This window comes from Balaenoptera borealis (genome assembly GCF_965194805.1).
Source record: "Balaenoptera borealis genome assembly, chromosome: 2".
NCBI lineage: Eukaryota > Metazoa > Chordata > Mammalia > Artiodactyla > Balaenopteridae > Balaenoptera > Balaenoptera borealis.
Genome location: NC_138867.1, coordinates 64,742,215 through 64,765,092, shown reverse-complemented (window position 1 = coordinate 64,765,092; position 22,878 = coordinate 64,742,215). Strand labels below are relative to the sequence as shown.

Sequence of the window (22,878 nt, the reverse complement as noted above, 5' to 3'; positions counted from 1 at the left end):
CTGAGACCAGGTGTGCAATCTCAACTAAAAGACAGTGGGGGACTTCCCTGGTGGTGCAGTGGTTAAGAATCTGCCTGCCAATGCAGGGGACACAGGTTCGACCCCTGGTCTGGGAAGATCCCACATGCCACAGAGCAACTAAGCCTGTGCGCCTCAACTACTGAGCCTGCGCTCTAGAGACCACGAGTCACCACTACTGAAGCCCACGTGCTGCAACTACTGAGCCCACGTGCTGCAACTACTGAAGCCCACGTGCCTAGAGCCCGTGCTCCGCAACAAGAGAAGCCACCACAATGAGAAGCCCATGCACCACAACGAAGAGTAGCCCCCGCTCACCGCAACTAGAGAAAGCCCGAGCGCAGCAATGAAGACTCAACGCAGCCAAAAAAGTAAATAAATAAAAGACAGTGGGTTCAAGTCCCAATCTGAGTTTTGGCTGGGTTTGAGTCCCGGCCTGTGGGTTCAAGACCCAGTGTGAGTTGTGAGGTTTCAGGCCAATTGAACTACACATTTGGTTATCAGGCAATTTTAGTTCAGATATCAACACTGTTAACTTTGTGTATGCTTTCTCCCCACCCCCATGCCTCTTTTGTATCTTGGATTCTCTAAGAAGTCAAGGAAATAAGAATATCACTGCCTCCCAGGGCTGTTAGTGATCTGAGGCCAAGGGTTTGGAGAAAGTTGTTTTCTGCAGTTTCCTAGGTAATACCCTTAGCTCCCTCCTCTGTGCAGCATAGATAGGGGTGCAGCTATAGTGCCAGTCTGCCCTTAGTGCCCTCTCACTCCTCTTCTAAGCACTCATTTCCCCTTCCACGTCCCCTCTTCTCCCAGGAGAGTCTCTTAGAGCCTATATTTGAAGGGATTTGTTCCAAAGGGAATTCAACCTAAAACAGATGCTGATAGGTTTAAGCTATTAACCTTCTCAAAGACATTTACATTTCAATGTCATTAATCTCTCTCTGTTGACTTGCATTTTCCAAATTCAAAGACCACTTTCAGTTCTCATTCTCCATGTCCTTGCTTTGGTCCCTAAGAACAAGGTGTTGAAGAGTGGTATTGATCTGAGAGAAGGAAACCTGAGATCCTAGAATGAAACATTTTGTGTTGCAATCCAACCACTTACGCACTTAACCATTTCTTAAGCACCTACTGTGTGCCTGACACTGTGTTCTAGCTGCTGGAGATGTAGCAGAGAAGAGAAGCAAGGCCCCCGCCCTCATGCATCTTCCACTCTAGTGGTGACAATAAACAATAAATACACAAAAAGATACCATTTCAGATAGTGATAGGTTCCATGAAGAGGAATGTGAAACAGTGAACAATGCGATAGTGAAAGATGTGAAGAAAGCCCATTAGGCAGGATGGTTGCAGAAAGCCTCTTTAAGAAAGTGGTATTTCCACCAAAACGTGAAGGGTGGATTTGGGGAAAAAGTGTTCCAGGGAGAGAAAACAGCAAGAGCGAAGACCTGGATGCAGGGACAGGCTTAGCACAGCACACAGGAGGTTCAGAAAAAAGCCAGCGTGGCTGGAATGTAGTAGAGGAAGGGTATGAGATGAGCTGAGAAGTAATCAGGTCAGGTACGGCCTCGCAAGCCATGGTAAAGATACAGAAAGGCTATCTTGCCCCAAGTCACACAGTTGGTAAATGGCAGAGTCAGGATGATAACCCAGGTCTTTTCAATCCTATCAAGTGTTTTTGCATTGTAATCTGGTTTATGCCCAAAATGGTGCTAGATGAAGAGAGACTTTACTGGACATTCCCAAACTGTCCTTCTTGGACATTCCAAAACTCTAAGAAGAGACAGACTGTTATCGCACTCTCTTCTCTTCATTCTCTCTTTAAAAAAAAAAAAAATACTAGATATGAAAACTTCAGAGTGTACCATGCTAAATCATACAAATTCTGTCTTTTAAACAGGGGATCTGAATTTTATAGATATTATAAGTAAATACATATTGAACATTTATCATATGATCCCATAGAGCATGCAGAGAAGTTATTTTGGTGTTGCTATGTTTGACCTTATTAAAATTCAAGCACACAGGATTGCCTAACACCTTTTTTTTTTTTCTACCATCTATTTTTAAACATAAGACCTACTCTCCCTATTACACATTAGGAAACTTAATATAGCTGAGGTGCTGGTCAGGATTAGCTACTACATAGATTGTCTGGGGCTTTTATGTTTTGCTTTTAAAATCAGAAATAAATCAAAATAATTGTTTTTTAAAAGTAAATTTGTGCTCAAAAAAAGAAAGAAATTGGCTAATAAACACCAGATGTGTGTTAGATCTGGTGATGAGCCCTGAACTCATGAGTGTTCCAGGACTGGCTCTGCCATTAGACTAGGGTTAGAATCCTAGCATACTTCCTAGCCATCTGACATTAGGTAAATTACTCAAGACTGCTAAATCTCCATTTTCTCTCCCATAAAATGGGAATGAAAACAATGCATATATCATAGAGCTATTGTGAAAATAAACCAAACTAACAAGTGACCATGCTTGGAATAGACTAGCTATTCCTTGAGTTGATGTCGGTTTCCCTTCCTTCTCTGGGTCTCTGTTCACTCATCAGAAGCATAAACAGGTCAGGGAGATGATGCTAAAGTCCTGTCTAGGATAAGTGTCATCAGCAGCCAGGCCTTCCAGCAATATTTGGACCACAGGGCAGTGAAACCTCCTGTTGTAGGCAGATAGAGAAGTTGCTAGCAAGATGACATGGAGACTGACAGAAAACTCCCAGAGGAAGGAGCAAGGAGGCTTCAGAGACTGGCGCTTGAAGGACCGGGATCCTAGCAGAACCCTGCCTCTGCTCCCCAGGCCCAATTCATCTTACCAATGCATTTGCTTCAACTAATTACTTGTGAGATTATTTGTTTAATGCCTGCCCTCTCCCGAGACTAAACTCTAAAGATTAGGAACTCTGTTTTCTTCACTCATTCTAGATTCAATTTACTTTGTTTTGCACACAGTAGGCCCTCAACAAATATTTGTTGAATGAATGAGCCTCTTTTCTTTTAGTAGGTACATTTCTGAAATTGGAGGTGTCTCGAATTTAGCTAAGCAACATGGTGGCATTGCTGCTCTGGCATTCATTTTGTTGGACCAAGTGGCCTGCAGGGGCCTTAAACTGACACCAGCCTCCTCATGCAAGAACATGTCCCGGAGACAGTCCTCATAGTAAGCTCCTGATATGACTTCCCCAGCAGTTTTTGTGATCAATAGTCTCCCTCACCTTCCATCGTCTTCCCCTTGTGCGCCCCTTAGATAAGACCCCTGTGAAGTTTACCAAAATCCCATGCATTTTGGTTTGAATTGACTGATCCAGCCTTAGCCCAAGAACCCCCAAGAATTCCACACATAGACCCTAATAAAGGCATGTGTGCCAGGTTCTGCCTCTCCCTTTGCCTGTACTCACTCTGCCTTGACCTCCCTGTATGGCCCCTTGAGGTACGCCATGCATTTCCTCCAGGACTTGTGAGTAGTAACCTTCTCTAGTTCAATTTCTCTTGTGGTCTTTTGTTGAACTGTTGCTCATGCTCACCATCCGGCACCCTATGTTCCACTTAATAAATGTTAACTTAATGACATCATAACAGGAGGAAAGTCATTTTATTTACAAATCAACAATTTTAAGCGCCCTAGTGAACTCAGCCAATAAGAGGAAATTTGTGATGAAAATTTCTGTTTAGCTGTGGATTTTTTTTTAAAGAGAAGTGTACCCAAACTAAGAAAGCATAGTAATGGCTCCATGAGAGGGCTTTGAGCATTTAGAGTTTGGTAGCATCAATTAACCCTCCCACATATCTTGGACTTTATCAGACTAGGATGTAGAGTTTTGGAACTGAATACACTCCAGTTGCCTTAATAGAGGACTTTTCTCTAGGCAAAATGCAAAGCCTATTTTTATCTGTCCATCTATGATCCGCCTCAAGGGTCAGTCTAGGGGAGGCTTCCCAATGAGTCACAGAAGGTGGGAATGATAACCACACACATCCTAATTGAAAAATCCCTCAGTACTTATCACTGTCCCCTCCAAGCTATTGTGTTTCCAGAGTCCCTGGCTATTGTCAATCCCTGGAAAATGAATGGTCAGCAACTAATGAAATTCTACCTAATCTAACAGGTTCAACATCCCAACTAAATTTGCTTCTCAAGGGAATCTGGATGACTTGACATTCACCTGCTCATTCATTCACTCATTTATTCATGCCATTCATTTATTAATTCAACAAATATTCCCAGTCCTGGAAATCCTGAGTGATTCTGGATGAGAAAAAGAAAGCTTAAACAGAGCGGTAATTAGCACAAGAGCTGGAACCAGGAACTAAAGAATATCTAATCACATACTGTGTCTGGAATATCTTTCTGCCCAGCTGGAGTATCACCTCTGCAAAATCTTTCTAAATTTCATTTTAAGAATATACTTCTTTTCTCTGTTCCCTTGTTAATATCCTTAGTATAGTGCTATAACATTATGTTGGAGTTAACTGCTTCCCCTCACCAGACTGTGAGCTCCTTAAGAAGGAACTGTGCCATCCAACCACCCTTATGTCTCTGGTGCCTTGCATAGGGCCAAGCATATAGAACTCATTATCAGTGGAACAGTTCTCTGCATTCCAGTGAAGTTAATGGATTTCTAGGTATTATCAGGCCTGTATTGTCCAATATGGTAGCCACTAGCCACATGAGGCTATTGAGCACTTGAAATGTAGCCTGGGGGTGGGGAAGAAGAATTGAGACGTACTGTAAATGTAAAACACACATCAAATTTCAAAGACTTTGCACACAAAAAAGTTGGGGCTTCCCTGGTGGCGCAGTGGTTGAGAATCTGCCTGCCAATGCAGGGAACACGGGTTGGAGCCCTGGTCTGGGAAGATCCCACATGCCACGGAGCAACTAGGCCCGTGAGCCACAACTACTGAGCCTGCACGTCTGGAGCCTGTGCTCCGCAACAAGAGAGGCCGCGATAGTGAGAGGCCTGCGCACCGCGATGAAGAGTGGCCCCCGCTTGCCGCAACTGGAGAAAGTCCTCGCGCAGAAACGAAGACCCAACACAGCCATAAATAAATAAATAAAATTTTTTAAAAAAGTAAAATATCCCATTAATAGTTTTTATATTGATCATATGTTGAAATGATAATACTTTGGATATTGAGTTAAATAAACATATTATTAAAATTAATTTCACCTGTTTCTTTTTACTTTTTTAATGTAGCTGTTAGAAAATTATAAATTATATACGTGGTTCACATTGTAATTATTTTATTATCCAATAGAAATATTGGATAATACTGGGCTAAATCAAAGATTACTATTTCAGGTACAAACCATACCCAGTCTCTTATATCTGATTCTCTCTTTTGGTAGGAAGGAAGGGGAATTTGGTTATATCGTCCAAATTGAGTCAAGGCTTTCATTGAGCCTAGGTTCAGAATATCCAGGGAATATAAGACACTTTTTTTTTTTTTGGCAAAATTCTATCAGTTAATATGTCCCACATTTTGGTAGGTTTGCTGTTTTAAAGAAAAAAAATCCAACTCTTGCTGTAGTCCCTATACGGAGTCAAAGTCTCACCAAGGGCATGTAATACCCATGCAGCCAACACTTAAATAGCCCTTCAATTCCTGGCTCCAAGAGCCTCTGCTTTATCTTCTCTCCTCCCTCAGTCTCTGGCATCCTAAGCAGTCACCCCTCCCATCTCAGCTTTTTCCACTGACCTCAGAAGAGGGCTGTCTCAAATAACACCCTTGTCAAAACATCTAGGTAAGCACAGAAGTGGGAGACATCATATAAATAGACATATGGCAACACAGTGCTCCAGACTGATAACAGAAACCACTTACCAACTCCCCTCACCTTCCAAGAGGTTTCTTTCTTACAATGATTAAATGTAAATGTCACTAATAAGTTTAATTCTATCAGCTTAGGGAGACCTTTTTTATACAGGCACTGGCAAAGCTGCAAATGAACATGATTTTTAAGATTTGGGCACTGTTGTAGCAAAAACCTCTGCGCTTAAACAGAGAAATTAAAATTGACCAACAGGGGCTTCCCTGGTGGCGCAGTGGTTGAGAATCTGCCTGCCAATGCAGGGGACACGGGTTTGAGCCCTGGTCTGGGAAGATCCCACATGCCACGGAGCAACTAGGCCCGTGAGCCACAACTACTGAGTCTGCGCATCTCAAGCCTGTGCTCCGCAACAAGAGAGGCTGCGACAGTGAGACGCCCGTGCACCGCAATGAAGAGTGGCCCCCGCTCACCGCAACTAGAGAAAGCCCTTGCACAGAAACGAAGACCCAACACAGCTAAAAATAAATAAATAAATAAATAAATAAATAAATAAATTTAAAAAGAAAAAAAAAATAAAAATAAAAAATAAAATAAAATTGACCAACAGAAAAGATCCAAAACAAAAATTCTGAAAAATTTCCAAGTGATCTGTGGGAAAGACCAAAAGAGTCAGGCTTCGCTGGACTACAGTCAGAAAAATACAAAAATCATGGATGTCTATTTACGTATCTTCCTCCATACAGGAGACCATAAGCTTGAAACATTTAGTACAGTGTTGGGCACGCAATAGGTGTTCAATGAGTATACGAGAGTATAGGCGCTTACTATTTAATGGGATAATGCAATCACCATGGTTTTCTTTTCTTTTTTTAACCCTGAGTGGTATGGTAGGCAGAACCCAACTTCCTATTTTACTCTGAATACAATCGGAAGCCCTTACCACGGCCTGCAAAATCCTACATGATTTGCAACCCACCCACTTCTTAGACTCGTTTCCCATCACTCTCCCTTATTTGCTCTCGAAACCTGACCTCCTTGTGTTCCTCAAATAAGCCACACACAGTCCTGCCTCAGCGCCCTTGCACCAGCTCTCCTCTTTGCCTAGAATACTCATTCCTTCAGTCTCTGCTCAAATGTCACCTCATCACAGAGGCTTTCTTCACCACCTGATCCAAAACAGTATAATCCTTATCTGCTGTACTTGTCCTCATATCACTGATTGCCACCTGACATACTACATATTTGTTTGTTTATTTGTCTCCCCAATCTGGAAAGCCACTCCCAGGAGGGCAGGGACTTGGTTCATTTTGTTCACTACTGTATCCTTTGTGCCTAGAAAGTGCCTGACACATAGTAGGAGTTCAGTAAGTAGTTGTTGAATGAATAAACAAATGAACATAGATTGGAGTCCAGACACCGGGATCTAGTCCTAATTCTACCGCTAAAAAGTTGTGTGACTTTGAACAAACGTCCCCTGACACTCAGTTGCTGAATCTGTAAAAGGATTGGTTGGGAAAAGATGTTTCTATAGCCTCTCCCAGCTCTCAAATCCTGCAGGTTTTATAGAGATGCTTTTTACATACAACTTTTGTATTAAGTTTTAGCAACATGAAAATCTTTTTCTTGTATCCACAAACAATGAGCCCTCTGGGCACTTCATTATGATTGAAGACCCTACTCCAAAGGCCCTGGATGAAGTCTTCCCCCATCCTTCCAGACAGGATAGACCCCAGGACTTCCTGCCTACTTTGAGGTGTTTCATACAGACCTTTTCTTCCTTAAATCTCTTATAACAGTTAATGACATAATTACATTTTTCTGTTTCTCCACCTAGAATGTGAGTATCTTGAGGACAGTAATGGAGTCTTAGTAATGTTTGTATCCCCAGCATGGTCCTTGGCAATTAGTAGGCATTCCATGAATGTTTAGTGAATGAAGGAATACAGGAAAGCCAAAGTGGAATAGGACCATTTCTCATACTGAAAATGGAGACATCACTCTCGCCTCATTGATGAATGGTGGGCAGAAGGTAGCTTGGCTGCTAGTAATGATTCATCTGAAGGGATGTAAAGAAATTAAAACTTACCGGTAACCTACTAAAGGCCAAGCACTCTTACACATGTTCACATAGTTTATTTAATCCTATGACAACCTATGAATTAGGAATTATCACTAATTATCCCTTTTTATAAATCTGTAAAATTATCCTGATTTAGAGATGAGAAATATGGAGCTCAGAGAGGATGGGGAATTTGCCCATGATGGAATGGCAAACAGAGTTGCCACTCAGGCCTCTTCATGCCAATGATATTCATATCACTGAATGATACATCAGAAGGGTAGTTCTCTAATCTAATACAAATACTGGCATGTATAATGGTGAGCTTCCCTGCACTTTACAATTAAAGGTGATTTTTTTCCTTGATTCAGAAAGGTGGCTATAGATAATTCTATATATTATTGCTGGAAGAACAAAGAAAAGATGCACAAGCAGATGACACTTTGAACCTTTTGAGTTTTTAAAAGTGAGGTTTTTTTCTGATAATAAAGTGCACTGTCTGTTCATTATAGAAAAACCAAAAAATATAGTTAAAGAAAAAAGTTTAGTCGACCATTATCCCATCACTCAGAGACAACCACTATTAACCTTTTTTTAACCTTAAGGTTAATAAAAGTTACTATAACCTTTATTATGCTAAGCTTTATTAACCTTTTAAGCCTTTTCCCAATACATACTTTATTTTATAGTGAGATCATTCTAAATTATAAAATGAACTTGTTTTCAAATTCAATATATGCACTTCCCATAATGTTAGAAATCTTCATAAATAACATTTTAATAATGGCTTAATAATACCAAAAGAGATGCCATAATCAATCATTCTGTTATTATTACTTAAGCTATTTCTATTCAGTTACTTTCATGTGCCTCTCAATTAAAAAAAAAATCAGTCTGTAATTCAACTTCTGCAAATAGTTCTGATCTTTGAGGAAACACAGAGACAACTTTTCCATTCAAGAAGGGGAAAACTCCCATTATTATTCAGAATAGTGAATAAAAGGTCTTCCCTTTTCCTCCAATAACCCTTCCATATAGAAGTTAGTTGGAGCCATTCAAGTTTCCCCTACAGTAAGAAAGGATCTTTCCTCCAAAAGAAGGGAGGTGTGGAAGTCTAGCAGTGGCTGGGAGTAAACAGACCGAGGCTCACATCTTGGTTCTTACATCTACTTGCCGTATACCCTCAGTAAATTATGTAAAGCCTCGGTTTCCTCACATAGAACAGGACAGTTACCTCACAGCGTTGCTGGAAGGGTTTAAAACGAGAACTGAGCCTGGCACGGAGTGAGCCCTCTTTTAACTGTAAAACTTGGATGGAGGAGCTGAGGGGAAGAATGTCTCATCATTCTTTGTTCCCATAAATAGAGAATATTCGAAACTCTCACCTCTAGTCTCAGAAGAAAGAAGAACTTTAGGCCATAATTGTAAACTCACGCCCACCAAAACGGTTTGGTTTCTGATCACACTTTGAGGTTAGAAGACATTCAAGAACTCCCAGTTCCCAGAGGAGTTCCTGCCAACAGAAACCTCTCTCCTGAAAGAGCCTACAGCTGCCACCTCCTTTCCCCTTGCCCCACCATGGAGCAATCTCTACACATCTCCCTTCCTTCTCTCTGCTGCTGCCTCTCTGCTCTGAGCCCTCCCCAAACACAACTTTCCCATCTGCCTGTCAGTCTCCTTTCTCAATGACACCAATCTGTTCTCCTAAATCCTCTCCAGAAGGATTTACTGTTATTGTTGTTATTTACTGATTTCTTGTTACCCATGTCATGAAATCCAAAAATTTTTAAATGGGATGGTTTTCAAGGCCTCCACCACCACCATCTACCTCTTCCCCCATGTCTCCCTCCACTCTACATTCCGACACTTGGCCTGGTGTCCACCTTATCATCTGTAGTCAGAGCAGGCTGACGTTGACTGCAGATAAATCATGCCTTTACCTGAAGATCTTGACCTTTGGCAAAGAGCAACACAACCCCAAAGTGGTATTTTGAATCTCTGTCAGCTGCTCACATTTTAGAGTAAACGAGTTTTCAGATTCTTGGGTGGCAGGGGTGCAAATTTTGCTTGGGCAAAAGGATATGAGGATCCTGGATGCCATTAAGGGAAAAGGTTGGATTGACAGACTTCCCCTTCTCAGTACTGCCCGGGAATCACAGGTCCCTACTCCTGTTCCGTCTCCCACAGGTGCCTTCTCTTCTGCGTCTCCTTTCTGCAACTCTTGCCCATTCTCCAGGGCCTAAGTCATGCCCACTACTTTTGAAGGCAGCCGCAGATCTACACACTCTTCTGACCTTCCACAGTACCATGGTCTGTCCTTCCCTCCCCTCTCGTGTATTCAGCACATTGTCTCATGGTCCCCATATTGCTTCCTAACTTCTTCCGCAAAGCCTTTGAGGGCAGGGACTGTGCCTGCTCCCCACTTGGTAAATACGTGACCGATATTCCAGACTTATCTGACTGACAGTTCACCCTAACCAATGCCCCTCTGTGGGCCGTTTCAGCTTCAGCTCTGCTGTCTTTGGTTGGGCGGCACGTTTAACTTTGGGTAAGATGGGCGCTCTGCAGTGCTGCACAACCACCTGTCACCTACAAAGCCTTTCTACTGACATTAATAGATTTAGGAAGGGACACAGCTGACTAACAAACCGAAAAACAAACAAAAAATTAAAAACAAACACCTTACCCCCATCCCCGTACTCAAAGAGAACAAGGAAAGGTAAAAACAAATCCAAATCGAGAGGAGATGATTCCTGCTATTCTCATTTTAGGGCCTACAAGAAAGAAGGGAGGCAGGGAGACCCACATTTGTGTATAGTTATTACCTAATTGTATTCACATGTAATGTTGATGTTTGAAACCAAAAAAAAAAAAAAAAAAGCAGAATTTTAATAACGGGGTGACTGAAATTCATGCTTCTTTTCTCCAAAGAATGTGTGGGCGTTTGTACCAAAATTAAGTCCTCTTCGAGCAACCTAGGCCAGTGCTGGGCATCCAGGAGACTTCCAGTCCTTTGAAGTTTCCAGAGCGGCTTCTCGGCCTCCACCCCACCCCATACCCTCTTCTCCTCTGGCTCAGGCTTTCAAGATTGTTCCTAGGCTTTGGACCAAATGTAAGCATTTCTGCACAACTCTGCAGTTCGGCAGGACCCGAAGTAAATCCCCAGGAATAAACAAGAGCAGCAGCAAGTCACAAGGAGCCGGCTGGGGGGAGGGGGTGGTAGTGAGGGAGGAAGGGGGGATGGGGAAGGATGAACTTTGCTGCTCCAGCCGGGCCTGTCACTCCAGCTGACAGCAAGCACCTGCACCTTCAAGTTCTTCTTCACAAGGCAGCGCCCCCAGAGAGAAAGTGCTTAGCTCGAGGGAAATGAACCCCAGCGCTTAAAAAGAGGGAAAGGAAGGGTGCGGCGTTTCCCCCGCGCAGCACCCGCCCAGCCCCGCTGCCGCCCTCCCGGCCCGGGCGGCGCGCGTCTGGCTGCGGGCCCAGAGCGAGGGGCCCACGCTACCTGGCGTCCGGCTCCGGCTCCGGCTCCGAGTCCGACTCCGCGGCCGTCCCGTCCTCCTCGCCCGCCGACTCCTCCTCAGTGTCCGGCCCCCGGGTCGCCTCCTCGTCCGCGTCGGAGCCCAGGGCGCTGTCCGCGGCGTGGCTGCTCTCGCTGCTAGCCATCGCGCCTCTCCCGGGCCGGAGCTGGAGCCGGAACCGCCCGCGCCGCGCCTGGTGTTCTCCCTCTGACGGCGCCTCCGGCCCAGCCCGGCCCTGCCCTGTACCGGCGGGGCGGCTCGGGTTCCCTCCCGGGGGCGGGCGAGCCCCGTGACTTTAAATAGGCGTCAGAAAGTTTCACCACCGAGCTTCTGGGGCCCGGGCTCGGCGTCTCCTCTTCCCCGCGCGTCTAACTTCCCCCAGCCCTCCCCGCCCCAATTTAGGCGGATCCCTGGCGGGCCCTTTGGGCAACTGGAGAGCACCACTCCGAGGGGCGCAGGCTCCCGCTGCATCCGGGAGTTGGGAGGAGGAAAGGCACACAGCCCCCCTGCTTCTCTTCCCTCTAGAGTGGGTTAGGTAGGCTTCAGGTTTGGAGCAGAGCTGAGCTACTCGATGGGCCCTTATCCCAACCAAATAACTACTCCCTTTTACAGAGCAGAACACTTACTACTAGTTCAGGCACTCGTAATTTTCCCCTCACAACTCTGCTGTGGTAGGTTTAACTAAGACGCTGGTTTTATAAATGAGAAAACAGGCTCAGAAGAGCTTGGGTACCTAGCGTGCTCAAGGTCTCCTTTTGCTAGTAAAGTGACCCAATGGGAAACAAAGTCTGCCCATTCAAAAGCCCAGTTTTGAACCATTGTTCAGTACTGGCTCCTTTTATATTTGCAAATCAATGTTGTGTATTCTCTTCCTCAGTGACTCCTGGATTATTCAGCCAGGAAACTTTTATCTCCACAAATCTTAAAACTTTGAAGAGGAATAATTTTCCCTACATTGGCCAAAGTCTGTTTTGTCTGAAATTCAACCCAAAGTCCCAGATCATGCCATGCCCATGTTTAAGAGCCCTCAGTGGCTTCCCACTGTTCTAGGACTAAAGCACAAGGTCCTTGGGAAGATAAATGCTAACAACCCACATCTTAGCTGTCTGGTCTTGTCTTTAGAAGTCAGGAGTTCTAACATTTATCAAGTCACACCACTGTGCCTTTATGTACACAATTCCTTCCACCTGAAACGTTCTTCCCATCTTTATTTACCTGGTTACTCATCATTCAAGATCACACCTTTCTCTGAAATCACCAGCTTTAGCTCAATATCAGTTTTAGGTTCCCACATTATCCTACATTCAAATTACGTTTGTGTCTCTTTCCCCAGTAGACTCTAAGTTTGTTATCTTTGTCCCACTATCCCCATCTCTTACAAGCGCAGAAGCTTAGCAAAGTACTTAGCACATAGTAGGTGCTTAATGAATGGTCCCTGCACTGAAGAGAACAGGCCTATGTAAAACAGGTAGAGATATCTTCACAATACATAAAGATCTTTTTTTTCATAAGGATGATTTTATGGCTAGAAGAGCTAACACTGATTTTTAATTACAGCAAATTCTATTCACAGAGTTGTTAAATATGATAAATGTAAATTAGGTAGTATTCCCCAGTTACAGTTATCCCTAGCTCATATGTGTGCATTAGGTCTGTGGGCAAAGAACTGCAGGTAGTTGAGGTACAGTACAGAAGCATCAGCTAGGGGGCATGAGAGGGAAGACAGCAAGAGTCCAGCCTTCCAGGGTTCACTAAACCAGGTTTAACATCAGCAGTATGCATTCTCTTACAGCAGGTAGGCTTTTGCATTAGTAATCCCAAGTGTCTGCTCACTAGGACAAAAAGGAATCAATTGCAGCTGTGGGATCTATTAAACACTAATCAAAACTACAGGTATATTCCCTCCATTTAACTCAAAATTTCTTAGGAACACTAACTATAGTCAACAAGATTTGTGAAGATCCTAGCTCAAACCAATCCAAAATTTAGAACTGCAGTACAGATTGCACATTTTAAACTTTCTAACACTACTTTCTTGAGTAACAACATAAATAGAAATGGCCAGATCAATACAAATAGAAAATAAAAGAATGTATTATTCACAACACAAATAATTCATATTGAAAATAATTTAAAAGCCTAAAAAATTCTCTCATATATTGACAGACCACTTATCTGACATATTTAGCAGTCACAAAGTGCATAATCTTAGGTTTCAGTCTACTGATTTACAACTGTGTGTAAATTTATTAACTTCTTGATCTGTTATAGCGATACGGCTGAAAAGCAGCAACAGTGAGATAGGGGGCCCGGTGGTCATTGAAAGCTGAGAGAACAGTGGCATGAAAGAGTCCATGGTAAATTCTGGGGCTTTATTAGGAAATGTCATAATACTGTAGAGGTAGAATGCCCCAGACACTTACCCATGCCTGACAGCTACACAGTATTACTATGGAGTACTATGGCTATTATTTATTCTTTATAATTATTACCTGGAATCATTACTAGAATATTAATTATACTCAACACATTCTGATAAAGAAGAGTTGCACAGTGTAAAATACATTTTAGGGAAATTTCCAAGAAAAAGAACTAGTATATAAAGCTTAATTGCTTCAAAAGCATTAATCATCAGTAAACTGAAAAATTCACCTGTGTGGAAAGCGTCATTCCTAATAATGCCAGAGAAACAGGGTGCTGATGTGGCTAGTTGGCTTAAAGAAGAATGAACTTGAATCCAAGATTCTCTGCATAATCTAAATAATTATGCACAATAACCGGATTCAGTTCAGCTCCAGATGATAACTAGAGCCTCAATCTCATCTCAGAAGTAAAGACTTTCACAGAAGAAAGAAAAAAGAAAAAAAGCAAAAAACACATCGACAATTTCCATATATAAACTTTATTCCATTTGATCATACAAAAATTTAAACTTAAAGAAAAAAATGAAAATATGCACCTTTTACAAGTCAAAAAGCAAAAGTCTTGTTAGCATTTGAATTGGTCTGCAAAAAAACCAAATACATTAGAGGTACAAACTGTGCTACAGCAGGTCTAAAAGAAGTTGTACACAGTCCTTTTGAAAAAGTTAAAACTGTTTTTAAGATTATTTATATTTAAATTTACAGGCACTGACCAATTTACAAATATTTACATAAACCAAAAACAACCTTAATAAACACTGTAGCTTTTTTAGCAGCCACCACTATTTCTTCTTGTGGAAAAGAAATGCTAAAAAAGATATCTTTACAAACATTAAGCTTTTATTTATAATAATGTTATGTCTTATCTAGAACATTTTATAGTGGCTTACTGCCTAAAAATTCCAGTTTAGATTACAATCCTATAATTATACACAGAAAAAACTCTGATACTATCAATAGGATATAATCTCAACTTCGATCTTTCAGTTTCTGTTGCTTCATGTCACAGGAAAAATAAAAGCAGGAAAACGGGAAGTAAAGCAAAAGTGCAAATTGCACTAAGTTATCATAAAGCACAGAGGACTTAATCTTTTCAAAATGTCTACACTGAACTGATTCTTCAAAACAATTCCCTAACTGCTGTACAATACAGAGTTAGTGCTCATATTACTACAGTGCAAAATGTAGTTGTTTCAACACAAAATTTAAAGCAATCGCGAGTACACCAAAAGCATGTGAGGTACTAATGAAATGCTAATATCGACACAAAGCCTCAGTCTATCCTGATGAGTCAAGTGAGGACTTTAGGCAATTGTCCAGTATTTCATGCCTCCGCAGTGATTTCACTGAAATAAAAGATTTCATTTTGCTTCAAGTAACTGAATAACTGACTCGAATCTTCACTTCACTAGAACAGACTCAGGCAACAAACCATCTACTGACGGTGATACTTTTAAGTATGTATAAATCAGACCCTTTCCAAAACAGTTCACACATCTCTTCAGTATTAGCATGTGGTACAATTAATTACAGTTATAGCAAAAAACTTTTATTTGATAATTCCCAAAAAAATATTTTATTTGATCTCCTGAAAATTCATGCCATAATATTACTAATCATCAATGTAAACATTTTCAAAAATACATCTTTAAATCAAAGGGTTTTATTAGGAAATGTCATAATAAAATATGCATATATATGTCCTCTTAAGAATAAAACATGAAAACAAGAAGAACAATTAAAAAGAAACCATGATGAAGGTAAACAAAATGCATTATGATGTTACTACTGTTCTTTATTAAGAAATAGAGGCCAGTTATCTTTTCAGGATAGCAGTTCTTAACGGTAGTATACTGTTCAAATCTCGTTTGTTTTTCAATCTGTGCCATGACTGGAAGAGAAAGAAAAATCATTCTTAAAACCTAAAGTATATGTGGAACAAAAGACTGAAAGAGGAGTTACTAGAATGTTAACAGTGATTTCTCAAGGCAGTAAAATTTGGGGTGACTTTTTTGTGTCTGTGTTTTTATCTCCCAAGTTTTTAACACAGTAAAAGTATTGTTTCTGTCATCAGAAAGAAGATGTTATTTAAAAACTTTACACCTGTGTAGTTCCAATTCATTAATAAAGAAATGAGCACATAGGTGGTACAAAAAGATGCAACTGACAATATTAACATTTATTCACCAATTTAGATAATGTCATTTAAAACAGCAAAGTAATTAATACAAAACCTTTGGGTTTGAGAGGGTAAGGAAAGATTACTTCAATTATTTGATTGACTATTTTGTATCTAGAAAGCTCTTTCAATTAAAAACTGTATTTATGAAGAAGAGAGTAAATCTATAATAAAGCACTTTATACAATGCATCTAGAAAAAAGAGTGAACAGAATTTTTAAGAAGAGAAAAAAGAAACTGAAATTCTCGTTCATAAGCTAAAAATCTGGCCCACTACCAAAAAATCTGGCTGCAGATCTCTGCAGTTTGTTCTCACCTCAGTTGTTCAACTGACTAAAAGTATTGGTTTTATAGCTAACAATCATAAATGAAAGCTCACCCATCAGTAAGAACAGCAATGTAGAAATGCTATTTTTGAGTTCTCAATTTAATCTGATAGAGAAAAACATTCCCTCTTGGATACTTGTTTTGCCCTGCAGAATTCCATTTCATTTTAAATTTTCTATTCTGGTTGACAAACTGAGAGGGCCTAATTTGAAGGACAGCCTGTAACATGATACACTTGCATTTTTAATAATCATCAAAATAAAGTCTACCTGGACATCTCGGTAATGAAAAAACATGCCTCTAAAATGATCTTCATAAGTTCCTTGATCTTTTTATTCTATGAAGTATTCTCTCCTATATGTCTCATAATATTACTATACATATTTCTATCAATGTGTTTCTACTCTGTACTGTTGTAACTTGAAGCTAGGAATCAAACCTAGCAAAATCACTGATGAAAAAATTCATACTGTGGACTAGAGAGCTAAGGAATAAACTCCAGTTTACACATATATGACTATTTATATATATAAAATGTGTGTGCACACAAACACATACATTCTGTTTAACTTCTCAGAATATAAACAAAGATAAAATGGAGCTCTAGTTCCTTGTTACAGTGGGGTATACAGAAGAAAAATATGGGACATGGCTTTCTTCTAAGGCTACAAGTTCCCCAATATTTTAAGGAGGGAAAGGAGTCCTTTAGGTTTTATTCATTCATTTTGAGAGCTTAATAAGCTCACTGTGAAAATGCTTATTTCCACAAAGTGAAAGCCATGTGAGTAAAGGCGGAGTCAGATCTCTCTGAAGGAGTATTTCTAAATTCAAGTAATAAATTCCCTATTGTGCCACATTAATTGTTTCACAACACAGGAACCAGAGCTGTTCTTTCCTACTACCTATATGTTTTTTTAATTTTCAAAGCACACTAGTGCACTAATGCTTCTAGAGTCAATCTGATGCATTGTTTACCTTTAAAAATTGATCCTTGATCATGTCAAACTTCTGCTTTTCATGCACAGCTCTGGCTGTATTTGTTCCATCAAAAGGTTCTACAATGTTAAATGCACATATAAACAAGAAATTATTAAAATGAGAACTTCAGTTTTTTATTTGAATTATATGAAATTGCCAATATTTGACAGTTTCTGACCTACACAGTAGCAATTGCATGTGGTTTAGCCTAACATTAGATTTATGTGTATAATAAATAGTTTTATAATTGCTATGAGCTGTCTAACAAGGTAGATAAAATTCAAGTGAGAAGATATCTAAAAATGAAGTAATCAGCATAGGTATATTAAGTCTAAATCATAAAAATAGATAAGATTTCTGAAGAATCATAGAGTCAAGAACCTACTGTGAGGGACTTCCCTGGTGGCACAGTGGTTAAGAATCCGCCTGCCAATGCAGGGGACACAGGTTCGAGCCCTGGTCTGGGAAGATCCCATATGCCACGGAGCAGCCAGGCCCGTGCGCTACAACTACTGAGCCTGTGCTCTAGAGCCCGCGAGCCACAACTACTGAAGCCCGTGCACATAAAGCCTGTGCTCTGCAGCAAGAGAAGCCACCGCAATGAGAAGCCCACGCACTGCAACGAAGAGTAGCCCCGGCTCGTCACAACTAGAGAAAGCCTGCACACAGCAATGAAGACCCAACACAGCCAAAAATAAATAAATAAAAAAATTTAAAAATAATAAAAAACCACTGATTTGTCTAGTAGGAGAAAGGTCAATGCCTTTGAAAGTAGAGGTTTAATACCGGGGAGGATGGAAGACAGTACAGAGAACTATGGTGTGACTAAATGGCTTAAAAAAAAATACAGTGAGAACGGTAACTTGTATTAGAAATTTGGCAGTGAAAGACAGAAAAACAGGATAGAGAAAAAAGTGGACGAGACAGGAAGAGAACAAAAGCAGAGATTTTATGTGTGTGTCTCCAATATTACTTTCCATGTCTTCACCCTCACCCCACTCACCCTTCACCCACAAAATAAGAGAGAAGAGTTCATATATAGAGACAAAGAAACTGATTCTATATAAGAGAACGAGGAAACTGAAGATAATAGTGAGAAAAGAAAGATAACTAAAGGCATTAGGAGTGAGATGGAAGCTGAAATAATGCCAGCAGTAGGTTAAAATTACTGGAGTTGAAGAATTTTGGTGTAAAAAAGAAAAAAAAAAGTACTCAGAAAAGCCAGTAGGATCAAGTCAAGAGTATTTTTCAAGGATGAGAAGACCTATGTGTGCTGTAAAGCTGAAAGAGAGAGACTAGAGAGAAAGAGAATGAAGTTGCTAGAATGAGGGGAAAGACCTCAAAAAAGGTGTGAAAGAATAGGAAATTTGATGGAGATGTTAACTTTAGATTTGTCATATAATCTAATCAGGCCCATCATTTTAAAAACTCCTTTTGTTTATTTTTTTATTGCTCAGAAAGGCTATTTCAAAAGAGTTTATTGTCACAGTACTTTTCAAAATAAAATAACGCCATATGCCAAACTATCAGATTACACAGTGCGTAGCACTTTACAACTGTATTTAATATTCAAAAGAACCAAGTAACTAAAATAACATACACACACTGTGCAATTTAGCAAACCAAACACCAAAGCAGGAGATTCAATTTCACATTTATAAACTCTTAAGATGTTGCATTATAATTCAAGATTAAAATACTCTAAATTTGATGTTTTCCTGCAAATGCCAAATCTCAACCCTTTATGTTACCTCAAGATTTACAAAAGTCATCAACTTGGCATCTGTGAGAACAATATTGCCTCTTGAAGTCAGTTTCAACTGACTTAAAGAAATATTCAACTACATGTAAATTAATTTTAGAGAACAGACTATCTGCAGACCATTTAATTTTTAAAGGAAAATCAATTTTATATTCATAAAAATCTAGCTTGTATTAATTATCAATATTTAAGTATAAAAGAACTAATTTTATTTCAAAGAATCATTTTCTTCTACCTGTAAGTCATGAAACTAAATTTCAACCAACTACAAGCATGAGAGGTGCGTGAAGACTGCTCAAATCTTACTGACTGGAAAGATTCGACACCTAAATTCGTGTTTATTATTTCTTACAACTAAAGAATTTTAAATTATTTTTTTGAATTAAAATCTTACGATTAAAAGACTTATAAACCACTTCAGAACATAAATGTATTACTTTTAGATGAAATATAAGCTGAAAGTATTCAAGTAATTCTCTCAGTACCATGATGATAGTTGGCTGGAAATAGAGAGTAGTTGTGGGAAAGCTACCTTCTACACAGATGTATTTATTTCTCCACTCAATACCATCAGGCCTGGGAATGGCTTTGGCTTCACGAACTGAAATCATCTGACTGTTCCAGCTATCAAAAGAAAAACATTAATCATGTTAACTATTTTAACTTCCCTTTTATTATTTTTATTATATCAGTAGTTAAGCTTACTCTGATCTTCTCATAGAATTGGAATTTGCTTCAACCCTCTGCACCTCGATCCCCATTTCCCCTTCTCTACTTCGTTTGTCTCCACAGCACTTACATTCTAACAATTTGCTTATTTATTACGTTATTGTGTGTCTCCCCTAAATAGAATGAAAGCTCCAAGATGCTGAGCTCTTTGTGTATTTTTTTTTTTACTCTTCACCTAGTTGCTCAGTATAAACTAGGTATTCAATACATATTTTTTGAATAAATAAAGTAATATGAAAACTAAAGTGTAAGTAAGCAAAAAAACTATGTTCCTGGTTAACACCCCAGTTAGAATTTTTTATTTGGTAAGAGAGAGGTAATCTTCTTGTGTTGTTTTCTGGCATCATTAAATAATTTCTGTTCAGGTGCACCTCTACTGATATGATTTACGGTAGAAAATTTTTAAATTTTCCAGTAGAAGCAAGAAGATGCTGTTTTAAGGAAAAAAAATAATAATACTCTATGAAAACATACCGTTATTGCTGTATATCAGATGTAGATGTTAACAGTGAAGTTTTATTCAAGTAAAACAATTTTATCAGCATGCTTGAAGGTAAACTGTCCAGTCTTTAGTATATCCTAAACTTACACTGTTCTTTTAAATTTATAATAATTTTGTACAAGTTCAAATTATAATAATTTTATACAAGTACAATTTTCCTTTTTTCAAAAACATTTTAAAAACACATGACCACTCAGCTTGTATTCAACAGAAAAATGAGTTTGGGGTATAGCTGATATCTTTTTTTTCAGCTATATTTAGCTTTCTCCATAATTTCAGTAGGAGAAAGACCATGGTTTGGGACATTCCAAATGCAACACTCGTCCTACTCTGCCTCTATTTATTAGAGAATCCATAAGGACATAATCGTGGGTCCAGTATGGCATTTGTTTCTGGAAAACTAACTAATTTCTATGTTAAACATGCAAGAAAATATTGCATCTTGTGAAGTTTGATAACTGAAAAGAATCTTCGAAGTATGATTTTCTATTTTTTCTTACCAAGAATACAGTTTAGAAATAGTTTGCAAACACAGCTTTAAGTTCTTTAAAAATATATATCAGAATTTATGTTTTTTAAAAATAAGTGGGTTGTCAAAAAGAAATACTTAGGATTGGTTACAGGAAGATGTTTTAGATCCTTCATGTACAGCAGCTCCGTTAGTTTGGGCTCCAAACAGAAAAGAAGTACACTGCTCTACTGGTCCAAGTGTGTTACCAAAATTTTCTTAAACATAACAATGTAAAGGGGAGAGTTATATAACCACATTGCTGACCCACACAAAATTACAGTAGAATTACACCTTGTGCTACTTCACTTTATATGGCATAAGACAAATTTCACTAATAAAATGAACTTTTTCCTGAGACTACTTGTTTCTAATTTCAACTTGTAGGACAGTGGAATCTGCAGTAGAATTAAAATAGGAAATATTATGTTAAAAGGGGGTGGACTGATTTTTTTCTCTCAGACAAGTTTAAAATATTGAAATACTGTATCCTGCTGTTAAACTAAACCTTTTACTTTCTTAAATCAAAGGAACTCTCCTCACCACTATATTTCTATTAAATCCAATTCTGAATTTATATTACATGCCAGTATTTGATTCTAAACTGGATCACAGAAACATATGTGACACATCCATATTCACTTCTTCATCCCTAACCAGATAGTGTTTAATCTTCAACCTATAATCAACCCAAACAATTCAGTTATTTAAATGACTATCATTTGAAGTACTTCATAGAGGAATAAAAAAGAATATTTGAACCACTACTATTTGGACTGATTCAATCTACTGCATTTTTGAAGAACTTTTAAATATTTGAAATTATTAAATATTTCAAATCATAAACATGATACATAACTTATATACTACTTTTAATCTTAGAGGTGAATTTAAATGTAGAATTCAAATGGTAATTTAGAAATATTTTCCCTACACATTTCCTTCTTTAAAACAGGCTCTAAACTAAGCCTTTTATCATACTGTATTTCTCTACCATAATTTGCTTTCCATGTGAAAATCTGTCATTGTCACTCAATAATTAAAGTATAAAATAAGATACAATCTATAAAAGAGGGATGTTTCAGAAAAGACTAGAACAACAGATATGGGACTTAATCTAAAACAGATCTGATAATGTATGATAATCTTTTGAATATAAAACAGATTACTGACTATATTGGTAAGATGCTCGCTTTTTTTCTTCAGTAATGATAATGAGCTGGTACTCATTCATTAATTCTCTTCTAGCCATTCTTTTTGTGACAAACAAAGTATTTTGAGACAATTGATTAAATTGGAAATGCAGACTTCAACAACATTACAAAGAAAAATTTAAGTCTCATAAAGACAAAATTATGCGTCTGATACCACATGGCTGCATATATGCTAAGACTAGTCAAAGTAAGTGAAAAAATTGTATATTTCTGTTCTATTACTAAGGGTTGGGAAGCAAACAATCAAACAAACAAACACTTTGTTAGGGATTTCAAATCTTGTAAACAGAGAAAAAGCCTGACTCTAATCCTAGAGTTTTGTTTTGTTTTGACTGGCTCCTCTTCTGCCTGACCCTTTAAATGCTGGTGTCTATCAGGACTTTGTCTTTTTCGATCTTTTTCAAATGCTAGAGCACTCATCTGGGCTTCAGTACTCTGATGTTTCTTTCCCAAATCTTCTTCTCCAGCCACTAAGCCCCACGCCAAAATTTACAAGTAACTATTGGAAACTGCCACCTAGATGTCCTGTAGGCAACACTGTGCCCATTTTCACGACTGAATTTAATATGTCCTGTCCATTGTCAATTATTAAAATCACTCCCTTGCATATCCCTCCACTCTCTTACCTGCTCTTGCTGCACTGAACTTATCTGGCTGATAAAACTATAATTAAATCTTTGTTTACTCCAATCCTTTCCCAAGCAGCTAAACAGCGCTGGAGAAAAAAATGCAACCATATTGACCTTTCGATTTATGATCACTTTAAATTCATGATGACTTAGCTCAAAAGGATCCTAAATGCTACTACCCACCAATCATACTATATTCCCATAGTTAATTCACTCCTTTACTCTTCTACATGACAATTCATACCTTCTCC

At 39.1% G+C, this 22,878-nt stretch overlaps 2 protein-coding genes across 9 annotated transcripts in view; both read right to left on the bottom strand.

Moving 5' to 3' along the window:
- Positions 1–11,717, bottom strand: part of CMYA5 (cardiomyopathy associated 5) — a 113,415-nt gene extending 101,698 nt beyond the window's left edge. The window contains exon 1 of one of the 4 annotated variants that reach the window (XR_014238982.1): positions 11,361–11,717. Coding sequence is in view for 3 of the 4 variants with exons in the window: in XM_082374639.1 (XP_082230765.1) it covers positions 11,361–11,521 (161 nt within the window). In the remaining variant the exon portion in view is untranslated. The remainder of the gene's footprint in view (positions 1–11,360) is intronic. The other 3 variants (XM_082374639.1, XM_082374637.1, XM_082374638.1) reach the window with 3 other exon arrangements.
- Positions 11,718–14,257: 2,540 nt separating this feature from the next.
- TENT2 (terminal nucleotidyltransferase 2) overlaps positions 14,258–22,878 on the bottom strand; it is a 58,464-nt gene continuing 49,843 nt past the window's right edge. For all 5 annotated transcript variants that reach the window (XM_082377716.1, XM_082377717.1, XM_082377714.1 and 2 more), the window contains 3 exons: positions 19,578–19,669; positions 17,281–17,360; positions 14,258–15,690 (listed from right to left, as the gene is read on the bottom strand). In XM_082377716.1, coding sequence (XP_082233842.1) covers positions 15,616–15,690; positions 17,281–17,360; positions 19,578–19,669 — 247 coding nt within the window. In that variant the 3' untranslated portion in view covers positions 14,258–15,615. The remainder of the gene's footprint in view (positions 15,691–17,280; positions 17,361–19,577; positions 19,670–22,878) is intronic.